The sequence below is a fragment of the Bactrocera latifrons genome, unplaced genomic scaffold (genome assembly GCF_001853355.1).
Source record: "Bactrocera latifrons isolate USDA-ARS-PBARC rearing strain unplaced genomic scaffold, ASM185335v1 scaffold_104, whole genome shotgun sequence".
NCBI classification, from domain to species: domain Eukaryota; kingdom Metazoa; phylum Arthropoda; class Insecta; order Diptera; family Tephritidae; genus Bactrocera; species Bactrocera latifrons.
In genome coordinates, this window is record NW_017534453.1 from 995,110 (window position 1) to 1,009,454 (window position 14,345).

A 14,345-nucleotide genomic window follows, 5' to 3' on the forward strand; every position below is an offset into this window, starting at 1 on the left:
GGGCGTGGGCGCAAATCAGCGATATGTTGAAGAACCTCGCTTTGATGCGGATTGTGGCTAGACGTTCATTCGCCGGGGTGAATGATAGTACTCGGCGACGGAGTCTCTCTCCCACCACGAAACCCACACCAAACTTGCGCTCCTTTATATGGCCATTTCTTTACAGAAAGTAAATTTTCACAAAAAAGTTCAGCCGTAGGTTTTTCCATATTTAAATAACATGACTGACTGTCAAAACAGTCTATTGAAAAAATAACCTCTACTTGGATCACCTTTTAATAACATATAATTTTAAGCTCTCTTAAAACTGTCGCTGAACTTCAAGAGAAGCTACGAAATAAGATGTCTGATCGAAGTACTAGCTAAAATTTGAGTTTTTGATGAAATGAAAGCGTTCCAAAAACAAAAATATGTATATCTAAGAGGGTCGTCTAGCCGTTTCGGAGAAAACGACTCTGAAAATTGTGTTTCTTACAAAAAGAGCTCATACTTCCTAAACTCTTTCCCGGATCAACTTAAAATTTTCGGAGAATATTATCACACATAAGTGCATTCGAAATTAATTGGGATATAACCAGCTTTATGAGAAAAACTTCTATTCCTTCATTTTTAATCTTCACATCGTCCGAAATTCGCTGAATTATTTATCATTATTATTATTTCAAAGTCGTCGTACAGCTCATCGTTCCATCGACTACGGTATTCGGCACCATCAGATATTCTCATTGTCCATGCACCATATAGTAGGGCGTGGAGAATGAATGAGGAGTGACTTGTAATATATGATCATTGTTCGTCGAGAGAGGAATTGAATTGTTCAGAAATTTTTTTTCTAAGAATTTTGTTTCTTCGCTGAGTAAAAAATTTCTTACAGATCTGTTTATTATGCAGAAAAACCAAAATTGGTCAGTAAAGGCAGAAATATCAAAATATCGAATATGCCTGCGAAGCGAGAACAGACAAACTATAAAACACTCGTAAGTGCAAAAGTGCATAAGTCAAATTACAAAAAAAAAAAAAAAAACCAACAGCCAAATAAATATGCATACTTGACAACAAAAAGTGCCATGAAATCGGTAGGAATATAATAGGTTTTATTCATAATGCGATATCTAAGGCTTCTGTTTTTTTTTGCTTTTAAATTTTTTTGTGGCAGCTTCGTTGCTCCAAATAGTCGAGTGTGCTTAGCAGAGCGATTATATTTCACTAAAACAACCACAACAACAATGACAATACGACAGCGGTTTGGAGTCGAAGCAATTATTATTGCTGAAATCGCATACGCATTGTCACACACATACACTTACACGGATATAAAAGCAGTTTCGACGCACGCACGTGGAATTCGCGTTGATGTTGTAAAGCGACAAATCGCTGCAGAGCCCAACGAGGCACTGATTTGTGTACGCTTTTACATACAAACGTCTTTGCTGTAGCAATCGGACGCATTCGTTCCAATCTGCCACATTGCAATTACTGATATTGCTAACGCTAGGCGTCAACGCCGCTTGCTCCCATTGGAATTGTTGTTTGTGTTGTTTTTGGTTTTGCCAAGTCGACAGGTCCACAAGGCGAGGTGGTAATTTAATGCTTAACTCCGTGATTTCTACTGCTTTTCGATACAAAACGAAATTTGATTGCCACACGTTGTTGCAACATAGGCGCGCGCGTTGCTGCAAACAAAGGTACATGTGTACTTGAAACCCAGTAGTCAGAGTGGGTGGGACTGAAAAGCAGAATTGGTTGCCAAGTGGTAGCGTAAGAAATGCACAGTTTTAATATCTCAGAGTTGCATGTGGGTCTGACTGTTTATCTAACGGTACGTTCTATAGAGCTTAAACGAAGCTCACACTCACATGACGGTATTATTTCAGAAAACTAATCAAATACGGACTGTCTCCTCTTTTTAACAATATTAACATTTTTATCCTTCAACAAAGCCAAAGTGGAGTGAGCGTAGTGCACTTTTTCTAAATCGGGCCAAAACATTGTTGACACGATGTGTTTTTTATAAAATGGTATTAGGTGACGGTTTAGACACTCCTTCTTATAATTGTCTGCCTATATAGTATCCTTTGTGAAAAATGGAGTGGTCTTAAGGCCGCAATAGCATAGAGCCTGCCAGAGGAATATTTTCTCGCCAAATGTTTCTATTCCAATTGTGGACGCTCACTGGTCGACAGTAGCACCTCTTTTTTTGTATAGAATTGAGGACCTGGTAATGTTCTTGAGTCCATTATAACACACTCAACAGAATTTTTTAACAAACGTTCGTACAACTTCCGTAGCCTTGTTTTCCCTATTTTTATTTGTCGTTGAATGCTTTTTGGGAATCTTTTATTTTTTATAAGTTTTTAAGTTATTTTCTTTGAATCATACTGGCACTAGTTTTAGCTTTTTTCGCCAAATCGCACACATACATTGATTTGTTTTGGTTTATTAAGGCCAACACCTTTGCTTCAAGATTTGGATCACTAGCGCCTTTTTTCGCTCACTTTTTGATAAATCTTTAAGAGTACAGATTTCATTGAACTTTATTATTATATTTGTCACACCATTTACATTGACTTTCAACCGTTTTGCTAGCTTTCTGTATCAAAATGGTATTACCATTTGATTCGAGGCATCGCGAAAATGGTATTACAAATTAGGGAGAGAAAAAATTATTACGGAGAAAATACGGAAGAGAGTCGGTGAGCAAAGGTTCGGATGTCTATTTTCAACTGCCTTAAGCAGGCAGGATTTTTATGGATATAACTGTGAAACTGCGATCTCCCAGGGGTTTCAGCCTTGGTTTTGCAAAGGCGGGGCAGACAGGAAGAAAGTGTTGAAACATTTCTACCTCGTCTTCTTAGAAAAAGTTTCAACAACGGACATTCAGTAAGATTCTCAACCTACCTCGTGGACGCCGATAGGGCCCTTGAATTGGCGAAAAGCTAAACTCAGGACGAAGAGTTCACTGGACTTCTAGCGATTCACTTTAGGGCAAAAGGATCATGTGACAGTGCAGGAACTAACGTTAGCCCAGCTAATGTTATACCACACTACTGATAGCGGGATAGACTGCCTTTTAATGTCAGCTCGTCAATTTTGCATTTATCTGCGATTCCGCAATGGACAATGGCCGTTCCTGAACTAGCCATGAAACATCTCAAAGCTAGTATCACCCCTCTGCTATCAAAGTGGATGGTTAATTCCCTGGAGCAAGCTACACCAATTGTATCACTACATTCACTTCTCAAAAGGAGTCTCGCAGTTCCGATCGAATCTTTTCTCGGTAAATCCTAATATTGTTTTAGACAGTGACACTGAGTAAACTTTGCCGCTTATTTGTTTAGCAATCAAATTTTTATCTACCATACACTATGTTATTGCCAGAAACGTGAACGATTTCCACTTGGGAGATGTTGTCGGGTTTCTCTATATCTATATTCAAGCAATTTTGATATTTTCAAAATGTAAATTTTTCTATAATATCTAAGAGCCTTATCGAGTTACTACTGGGTGCACTGCAGTCATACAAATACGTAGTCATATGCGCACCACTTTTAGTTGCCTAGTGGTGTCATTAGGTGGTTTGTAGGCGCCAGCATTTGCGACAACTGCGCTATTACCTACACTGCGTGCCGCTTTACTGCCTTAGGAAGGCATCATAAAAATATTAACGGCAACAAGAAAATTCATAATTGCGTTCACATAAGTCAAAGGAGAATTAAAGAAATATATGGGCATTCCATTGTAGACCCAAGACCTGCATGCGCCTATATACTTATCTTTCTAAATATAGAAACGAAGAACTAAAGGCTGGCTAAATTCAAAGAACTCGTGCAAATTTGTGCGGACTATGAATCACCAAAACCAACCAAAACTTAAAACTCACACACATTGCAACACTCACGGATATATCATAAATATTATGAATGCTCATGATGGCGTAGCCAGGGTTGCAGAATGCCATGCCAACCCATTATTACTTCGCCGTTTGTCAAAAGCTAATCAACAGGCCAAGCATGAGAATAGAATTTCCCATCATTAAGTATTAACTTTTAAATGCAAAATATTATATCATAAATATATGCCTACATGTCGCTTTATATATATACTCATACATATACACATTTTTTTACTTATGGCTTAACATAAAAGCACGAAACCCACTCGCATTTGTCTAAACTTTGTGTTGCATGAAGTATTTATAGTTACGAGTATATTCACCGTTCTGAGTGGCATGTGTGTCATATGGAAAATATATCTCTTTAAATATAAGTAAAGGCTTTTTGCAAGCAGAATATGGCGTTGCATATCCTATGTGCTCAGTTCCTTATAATGTTTCATTAGGGTGGCTCTAATTGGGTTTAAATAATGACTCTGGTTACATAAATACTTGAGGGAAACTGTGGGACGCCATTTCAAGCCTCTACATACAGCTGCCACCGAAACCATTGGTTTTCGGAAGAGGCAAAATAATAGCTGGTATGATGAGGAGTGCCGTGTTGCAGCGGAGAGAAAATAGACTTAGGCAGTCTCTCAACGTAACAATCGACGACAACAAGTGCAGTATGGGATAGATACCGCGAGTCGAAGCGAGAACCATTGGCAGACAAAAAAAAGAGAGCGGATAAAATGCGTGAGTATGAAGAGCTTGACAAGCTGGCCGATAGAAGTACGGCTCGAAAATTCTACGAAAAGATGCAGGAACTAACAGAAGGCTTCAAGACATTAGCATACTCTTTTGGAATGTCCAAAGGTGATTGGGGACTGATGCCCAGAACATACTGAAAGTATGGAGCTATCACTTCTCCAAGCCTGCTCAATGGCATTGAAAATATAACGCCAGGAGACGGTAAACCCGATTCCCCAATCGATGACGATGGAACAGACGTGCCATCATCCGACCATAAGGTAGTTTGAAAAGCAGTTAACTGTCTGACGAATAACAAAGCGGGGGGGTCGATTGATAGCCGGCCGAGTTATTCAAACACGGTGGCGAAGATCAATCCACAAAAAGGAAAACCCTACAATCTGCGCGAACTACCGTGGGATAAGTCTCCTAAACATCACGTATAACTTTCTATCGAGTGTACTGTGTGAAAGACTGAAGCCATTCGTCAGCAAACTGAGTGGACCTTTTCAGTGAGGTTTAGACTTGGAAAATCAACAACCGAATCTCCATGCGCCAAATCTTGGCAAAGAGCCGTAAAAAGAGGACCGACACGCATCGAATTTTATGCTTTTGAAGAGCAGAGGATCGACGAAAATTTCAAAGCTGCCTTTAACAGCACGAAAAGAAGCTGCCTATATGCTTCCATGTCTGAATTTGTTATTCCCGGCAAACTAATACGGCTGTGTAAACTGACGATGAGCACCACAAAAAGCTCCATCAGGATCTGGAAAGACTTCTCCGAGCCGTTCGATACCATACGAGGTTTCAGATAAGGCGACTCCCTTTTGTGTGACTTCTTCAATATACTCTTGGAGAAAATAATTCAAGCTGCAGAACTGAACAGACGTCACACTCGTGATTTGGCTAACACATCACTTTTGACTCCCATAAGAGTTATAGATAACTTCATGTATCTTGAAACCAGTATTGACACTAAAAACATGTCAGCCCCAATATCCAACGGAGAATAACTCTTGCCAGCAGATGCTACATCGGACTGAGTAGGCAATTTAGAAGTAAACTCCTCTATCGACGAACAAAGCCCCAATTCCGTAGTCGATGGAATGATGAGCGAGATATTCGACGACATTGACATAGTTCAGCGACTTAAGAAACAGTGTCATGTCGTCCCAATAAATGAAAACACTACAGAACGGAAAATATTCGACGCAGGGGAAGCAAAGGAAGCGAAATACCTCCACTCCGTTGGATAGACCAAGTGGAGAAGGACCTGGCTTCGTTTGGTGCCAAACAGCGAAAAGAAAGAACAACTGGTGCGCTGTTGTAACCTCGTTATTAGTTAATAATAGATAGTATTTTGACTAACTATTTAATTTTTCCCTAAATCGATATGCAGCCATTCGCAAACTACTTTTCTGAGAGTACTCGAACATAAATTGTATCAAAGCTGAGGTGTGTGAGTATGAACTTTCTCATGATTGATTAAGTTTGATTAAAAATCGATGCAATTCGGAACACCTTCATAATACAATGAACGCTGAATGACTCAGCGTTATTTACATTTTTATTATTTTATATTCTTCCGTGAAAATACACATCGGTATGTGGCACGTAGCATAAGAGTTCTATGATTTGTATGCACGCGTTGGCGGAAACGCTGCTAGTAATTGATTGGCTTGGTAATGTAATGTAATCTGCAAGCAGCTTTATTTGAAAAATAATATACCTTTTTTAATTTAGTTGAAAGGGCGTTGTAGATAACAGATATTAAATTAAAATTCCACACACTTATAGAGTTATGCTGGTTAAAAAATAAAATAAGATCTCAATAATGTATAATATATATATTAATTGTTATACTATGCGAAATCAACGTTTTTTAGGTTATTAGAAAAATTACAAATTTTTTAAAGGCATAGGAAAAAAAAACATTGCTCCGTTTCTTGAAGTTAGCTTTCAAACCCGAAATATTTACCTTCAAAAGTAAGATTATTGAAAGCATTATTAATAATTGTAGCATGTTATCTTAACAAAGCAAAAAGAATAGATCCATTTCGAGGTTCCCTACGTTTTTCTTAAAGGAAAAACACAGAAACTTCAAATTTAATGCGGAATGCTTATTATCATTCGAAAGAACATTCTTTGGAATTTTTTGGTTTTCTCTTTAAAATGTTGGTCGCCATCCGTTGACTCAATTTTCGATGACTCGTCTGAACATTTCGACTGGTAACTGGCGAATGGCATGCGTATGTTTTGCTTCGAGGCCTGAATCGGAGCGGTTTTGCCAACATACACTTTAAACTTTACACCCACTGAAAAAAAATCTAACGGTGTTAGGTATATCACACGATCTTGATGGTCAAAACGTGAAATTATCTGCACACCGAAGTGTTCTCCCAATAAATCCATTAATTAATGCGATGTGTCGTAAGTGGCGCCGTAGTGTTGAAACCCAATGTCTCTGTTATCACGAGACATACATTTTATTATGTTATGTTTTCATCGCTATCATTTTTCATGCATGTCAAGAAATGCAGACCGAGAATTCTACGGGCCCACAAACCACACCAAACCCTTTTTTCTTGTTGAAATGGCAGGTCATGAATCTTTTCAGGTTGCTCTTCGTCCCAAATGCATTTACATTGAGCCAGAAATGGATCGGATATTCTTGGAATTTTTGAAGAGCCAATAGAACGAAACGATGTCGGCATAAAAGGCTTAGGCTTCAGTTCTTGCACCAGATTTCGACGTAAAATGCGCCAAGTCGCTTCATGCGTCATTCCGAGTTAGTGCGAACGACGCCGAATTGACTCTCCACAGTCTTCGTGTACACTTCCAGCTACGGCTGCTATCTTTTGAAATTTCGTAATAAAGTTCAACGGTTTGTAAACGTTGTTCAAGTATAAGTATTTCCATGATGAAACGACAACCAATACTGAACAAAAACAACATGACAGCTTGACAAGACTCACGCTGGATCTGTCAAAAACAAGGCTATTGAAGAAAGTACCTCTACTTAGATCATCAGTTAGGTTAGGTTTGGCTAATCTGATAGACTAATGAGCTCTGTTTGACCAGTTTTGATCGTTTCCGATACCAGACAGAGTTCCATTATGAAGTCCATGAGGAGGAGGAGCAAGACTTTAGGATGTCTGCGATTGAACGAGTAAATCAGTGTCCATCCATCAGGTGGACTTTAAGGCGATATATTCACTTGTGAATTAAAAAAAAACGATTTTAGTTTTTGGAGAAATATGTTTTAGCATATTCTCTCCAAAATTGAGTCAAATAGATATAGAAAATACTTCGACTTGCAAGAGCTTTTAAGTCATTTTTATGGAAATGCTTTGATCAGAGTCAGTGAACAAAATTTTCCAGAAATGGTTGGAGCGATCTTATATTGTCCAAGTAACTTTCTAAAGGATTAGATTTTTGATAATAATTTTAGGTTTTTTAAATTACTTCGAAGTGTAAATTTTCAAACAAAATTACTTGTATAATATTTAGGAGGGTGTTCATCTATAGTAAAAATTGTCTGACTTACCACCAGATGTAACAGCTTTAAGCGATATTTTAGGCAATATTTAAATAACTTGTGTAAATATTTTGATTTATCGATGTGTATTGCATAATGATATTCATGCTTTAATGATAAATAATAGATTTATAAAAAATAAAATGTCAAATATTTTTTGACTAGAAAGTACCAACTGACATAAATCTAGTAAATTATACAAAGCCTAACCTTTTGTCTCGAACTTATTACACATTTCGAAACATTTAGGTCAGGTCAGTCATTACATTCCTACAGTTGTATATACACATACATATCTATGTTTGGGCATATATATCACTTTTATAGATTTTCATTACCTACCTCAGCATTGTGTGAAGAACAAAACATCACCTTGCCGCGTAAAGTCACTTTCAGTTTTACGGCTTTTCAATTAGTGGCACAAAAAACTTTATTAAATAATCGAAAGTCACCGTTAAATAACAAAAACAACAACAACCCCAAAAAGTGCCTAACAATCGAATTCAACTCCAAAAACCGAGTGCACCAACGCCTACCAAAGTTCTTTGCCGTAAATTGCTCATATGGGAGTACATAATAGATGTAAATACAAACACATATGCACACGAACGCACACATGGAAATATCCGCAACACACGAACGAAGAAAACGAATTTAAAAGCGCATTTTTGGCGCTATTGTAATAGGATAGCCCAATTCTCGCCGCATTTAGGCTCACAGCCACCTAATTCTGTGCGAGCAAAAAGCAAAACCAACGTTATAAATAACAACAGCAACAACATTCAAATTTGCGCCTACATACATACACACACACATGTGTCACCAGCAAGTGAACGCGTTCATGCATAACACAGAAATGCAATGGCTTTAATGAAACTCATATGCTGACAATAACAGCAATAAAAGCAACAGAAATGTAAACAACAACAACAATATTATATGTTTATTGCTGTTAACAACTGCATCACACACCGCAAACAACTTGGGCATATACATAGTAAACCTGCCACAAACGCCAACTAAGCCGGCTGGCTGCGTCTTGTCAATTGCCAGCCACCTGGGCGCACCTTTGCCGTGCGACGACGCGATTGATTTCAACGCGAAACCGATCTGCTCCGTGACTTCGCTGCGAGTACTTACGTAGGTTTATTCAAAGGCGACTTGCATGCTGCAGTAGCTCACGCTGTTGTTGTTGTTGTCGGCAACACCGCCGCGTTTGCAGGCAGCTTATCGCCGGATCGCTCTCTGCTGTCGGCTTCTTCTGCTTCTTCTTCTTCTTCTTCTGCACATTTGCTTCTTTAGCATTTCGGTTCATTCATATGTTTTCGGCTGCGTGCACTTTTGCTTTTGTTGCCATTACTGTTAACTGCCGTGGCTGTGTGCTGCCGCTCAGCATCTGGCGACTGCAACTCTGTCTGGGGCGATCGGTGGGCTTTTCGGGGCCTAGCAGCGTATATAAATGGTTTTGGTCATTGGTGGTAGGCATCAGTTCAACGGTTTCTAGCAAACGATTCGAAACGTTACCAGCAATTTCTTGCAATTGGCGGTGTGAGCTCTTAAGAACGCGAAGTACTCCGTGTGTGCGTGTAGCTACGATTCAAATCGATTCAATCAGAACGTTCGGGTTCGTTGCGTGCTCTTCTTTGTGAACGAAAAAAAAAGCATTTCTCTCGAGTGAAAATGAAGGTATAAATACAGTAAAATATATAAAATGTGGACTCTTAGTGCTTTGATTTCTTGAAAAATCAAGAACTGGAAAATAGAACCGTTTTAAAAGCACGCTAAAAGTATATACAAATGTTTGTGAATTAGTAAAATGTTCAGAGAATGCTTGGAACAATTCACTCAATTGTATTATTTATGAAAAGAATTTATGAACATATGAAACAGGGAATTCGTAAAATATTCAAAATTTTCTTTTAAATCAAGTTGATTGATTTTCGTATAGATAATTTATGAACTTATGAAACGGAGCATAGTAAAATGAGTGATTTTTGAGTATATTTAGTTTTAAGTGAAGCTTGGCTAAGAAATTGAGTGCATTTTGAAAATCGTGTTAACGGTGTCGGTAGAACTTTGACTTTGAAGTCTTTTGTGTTAAATATTAAGATTTGTTAAAATATATATTATTCTTCAAAAAAAATTTTACTTCATTTTACTTAAAAAAAATATTTATTATAAAATTTATGATCAAAACAGAGAAAAAATTTCCACGCTAGTTTAGCCATTTTTATTTTTAATATTGCGTTATCTCAAAAATATTATAATATGTTATTATATTGAAAAACTTATTATACGTTATTAAAAAATTCTTAAAAATATTTTTGAATTACGAAAATAAAATTAAAGAAATTATCAAATTCAAAATTGTTTCAAAAATAAAATTTTACTTCTTATAATACTTAATTGTTTTCAAATAAAAATTTGTTTACAAAAAATAAAGAAGTGAAAAATTTTCTCCAAATAAAATTATTTAGCATGAACTATTAAAATATATAAGAAAATCTGGTAATACAAATTAAATTTGAAATTTTTAAAATCTATCTAAAAGAAATTCAGTATATTATAAGCAATATTTAAAGTAAACCAAAATTTTACCTGCGAAAATACACAAAAAAAAAAATGTGTAGCATAAAATATGTAAAATTAATTTAAAAAGGAAATATTTTTATATAAAAAGAGAAGAAATTATTAAAGACCTTTCAGAATTTTAAATTTGAAATTAAATGAAAAAAAGTGTTTTTATATAAAATCAAAAACAACTGAAAAAAAATATAGAGGATTTTGAAGAATTTGGTTTTTTTTAACTTTTTTGAGTTTCGAAAATTAAAGTTACTAAAATTTTAGATAAAATATATGACAATAATTCAATATAATGATTAAGAAATTTTATATATTTTTGGCATTTTGATCAATCGTTGAAACAATTTTTAAGAAACTTTGAAACTTTTTTTGCTGTGTATATTTTAGAGCAATTTTCGAAATACAGTTTTTTAAAATCTTAACTTATTTATAAGCTTATAAAATTGTAGAAACATGTTTGCTTGAACTAGAATTAAAAATAAGATAAAATATCAGTTCCGGAAATATGTTTTTTTCCCTAAACCTTCAACCAACTAAACCAACTTCATGCTTGTGAACCTGTAATTTGAAATTTTTGACCAAATTTAATTAATATAAGATTTAAAAATTTTGTAAAATTTGGTTCAAAACAATTTTTGTGCGGTAAAAATTAGTTTTAAATTATTTTTAATCGTTTCGATCTAAGGTTCATGAAAAATTTCAATTAACCCTTAGATGATGTTGCTAGGTCATAAGGACCCGACACCTATTTTTGTTTATAAATTACAATGATATTAAAATCAGTCCTCAATAAATGTATTGAATTATTTTCAAAGAGTTAGAAAAGCTTTTTTAACCGAAAATTCGTTCGAAATTCTAATTAACCATTTAAGCTGAGTCATATGCTGATGAGTGGTCATATGAACCCAAGACTATTTGTATACCATAAACAAAGTGTATTGAGTTTGCCACGAGGTTCATAACACTGAGAAGAAAACGTTGGGGACCATATAATATGTATCTAAATATAAGTGATCACCGTGGGGATTTGAGTCTATTTTGCTATACTTCTGCCGATAGTCCTTAAGTTTTAAGATAACAATCTGAAAATTTGTACACGTCCTTATCTGTGCAAAAAGTTGCTCATATATCGAAACTGCTAATATCTTATCACCATAGTATATGGCTACCATACAAATTGCACGATCAAACTCAAGTCCTAATAAAATTTTTTTTTTTCGTCGAGATATCGTCACGACAATTGGCTTAAAATACACTCAAAGGAAGCAATATGACATATAAGAAACATTTTGAAATCAGAACACTATAGCATACAGCTGCCATAGAAACTGAACCATGAAAGTCAAGTCTTTGTATGAAAACTTTCATATTCGATGAAATATCGTTACGAAACTCATGCGCGGATTATTTTCTATGGCAATAATACAATCTTCGAAGAAACTTTTCATTTAGCTGTTTTGTATTTGTGATAGGCATAGAGCTTCGGTGAAAAAGAAGTCAACGTTTTTTCTGCTTAAAGGTTCCAATTATAAAAAAAATTTAGATTTATAAAAATGTTTTAAATATTATATTTCTCCAAAATAGTTTTGGTATTCATTAAAACAAACACTCTTCTTCTTTACAGTATTTCATTGCCATTGCTCTCCTCATCGCTGCCGCACAAGCAGTACCCGTAGAATACGGCCATTATCCCGCACCGATTTTAGCGCATGCGCCAGTCTTGGCACACGCTGTGCATGCTGAACCTGTTGTAAGTTGTCCACGCATATCAATTTGTAAAAATAGATTATTCTGATTATTCAAGCAACTAATGGTAACGGCATTTTCATTGTTTTCTGTATAGGCATACCCGAAATACTCTTTCAACTACGGCATTAAGGATCCACACACCGGCGATATCAAGTCGCAAGCCGAAGAGCGTGATGGCGACGTAGTCAAGGGCCAATACTCGCTGGTCGAACCCGATGGCTCAGTGCGTACCGTCGACTACACTGCCGATGATCATAACGGTTTCAACGCTGTCGTGCACAAGACCGCACCGAAATTGGTAGCTCATGCACCAGTGTTGGCACACGCACCCGTCTTGGCACACGCACCACTGCTGCATCATTATTAAATGCGCTGATTAAGGGCTAGAGAGCGTGTAAAGGATTTGAAGTTGGTTGTGCGAGAAATGAGATCGTTTTGTCTTGTGGAGCAATTTCGATGTGATTGTAAAGCTGGCCGTGACACATATATAATTTAGGCGTGAACAAAAGACGATCTTACAAGTGAGGAATGCCAACTTTTCAACTTCAAACGCTACTCAGCCCTGCAACACTCTTGCACATACACTTACCCACTCACATACTCATTGACTCACTCAAACTATTTACTCGTTACAGTTAGCGAGTACTTGCATTTAACGAATAAAATACTTACTTGTAATTAGCGATTTTAGTACAACGAAACGATCGCCGAGCAATCAGCAGAAAAGGATTCATTCAAATGAGAAGGATAGCAATAAAGATGATTAAATGACGCAAATACCAGGAGAATAGAACAAACAAATGGAAAAATACTTTGTCTCTCTCTCTGTCTCTCACTCACTCTTTGTGGCTTAACACATGCTTATCGTATACAGTTATATTATATTTTATATTAAACAGATAATTTTGTAGTTATAGACGAACACAAAGTTGAAGAAGGAGTAGTTGTAGTAATAGTAGACGAAAATGGAGAACATCATTCATATTATGTAATGTGGGATCGTACTTTTTTACGCACAAAACATACACTTGCCCTTTCTTACATTACTTTCCAACTCTTAATATTTCTCTGAACACTTCTTTTCTTATTAAAATGTTTTCTCTTTTTTCTACTCAAGAGTGAAGTTTATAATTTAGAGCATTCGTTTTTCTACAAGGGAGCGGAGTAGTTTTACGCTCAAAATTCTGTAATTTTTTTAAATGATTGAAGCTCAAGCAACATTTCCGTTTAAAAAAGTTGAAATAACCACTCTCCCTCAAAAGCTACCTAAAACGTCTTTAGTATCTTTCAGTACTACTTTTGTAAAATATTTATGCACTCTCTTGCAACTGTTTAGCGCTCTTTAGTTAAAAATGTGGTTGTTTCAACCTTTTTTCGGTTTATAATATTACAGAACTTGTTTGAAGTTGCCACAATAGTGTATAAGATTTTGTGACTCAGAGAGCGCAAAAAAAGTGCCATCAGCTAGGTTTTTGAAAAAAAAAGTGCTCAAAATTTTTGAGTACAAATTCGAAAACACTCAAACTGTTTGAGTATATTTCTCACTAAGCAACTAGCATATGAGTATACACTCACTCATTTGCTCTGTCTGTCTCGTTTGCAGTAATAACCCTCTTATTTATAAACTTCACTTTACACTGTCATGGAAAGCACAGAAAAAAAAAAGAAAAAAATCCTTTAATTGCAATTCATTGCCAATATATGGAGCCGGTCATAGTGCATTAAAAATTGAGGTGCCTCTCGCACGCTCTCTACCCTCTCTCCCTCTCTCTCCTTTTCACGCTATCGCCTCTCATTAACCCAACACTTGTCTTCAATCTTGTCATTTGCATTTAATGATATCTTTTATATCAA

The 14,345-nt window shown here is 36.2% G+C and overlaps 1 protein-coding gene across 1 annotated transcript; it reads left to right on the plus strand.

Annotated features, from left to right (window-relative positions):
* The first annotated feature begins 9,652 nt into the window (after positions 1-9,652).
* On the plus strand, positions 9,653-14,345 carry LOC108968868 (cuticle protein 8). Its single transcript, XM_018933187.1, has 3 exons — positions 9,653-9,845; positions 12,367-12,492; positions 12,586-14,345. Exons 1-3 carry the CDS (start codon positions 9,840-9,842, stop codon positions 12,856-12,858), a joined length of 405 nt encoding a protein of 134 aa, XP_018788732.1. The 5' UTR covers positions 9,653-9,839; the 3' UTR covers positions 12,859-14,345.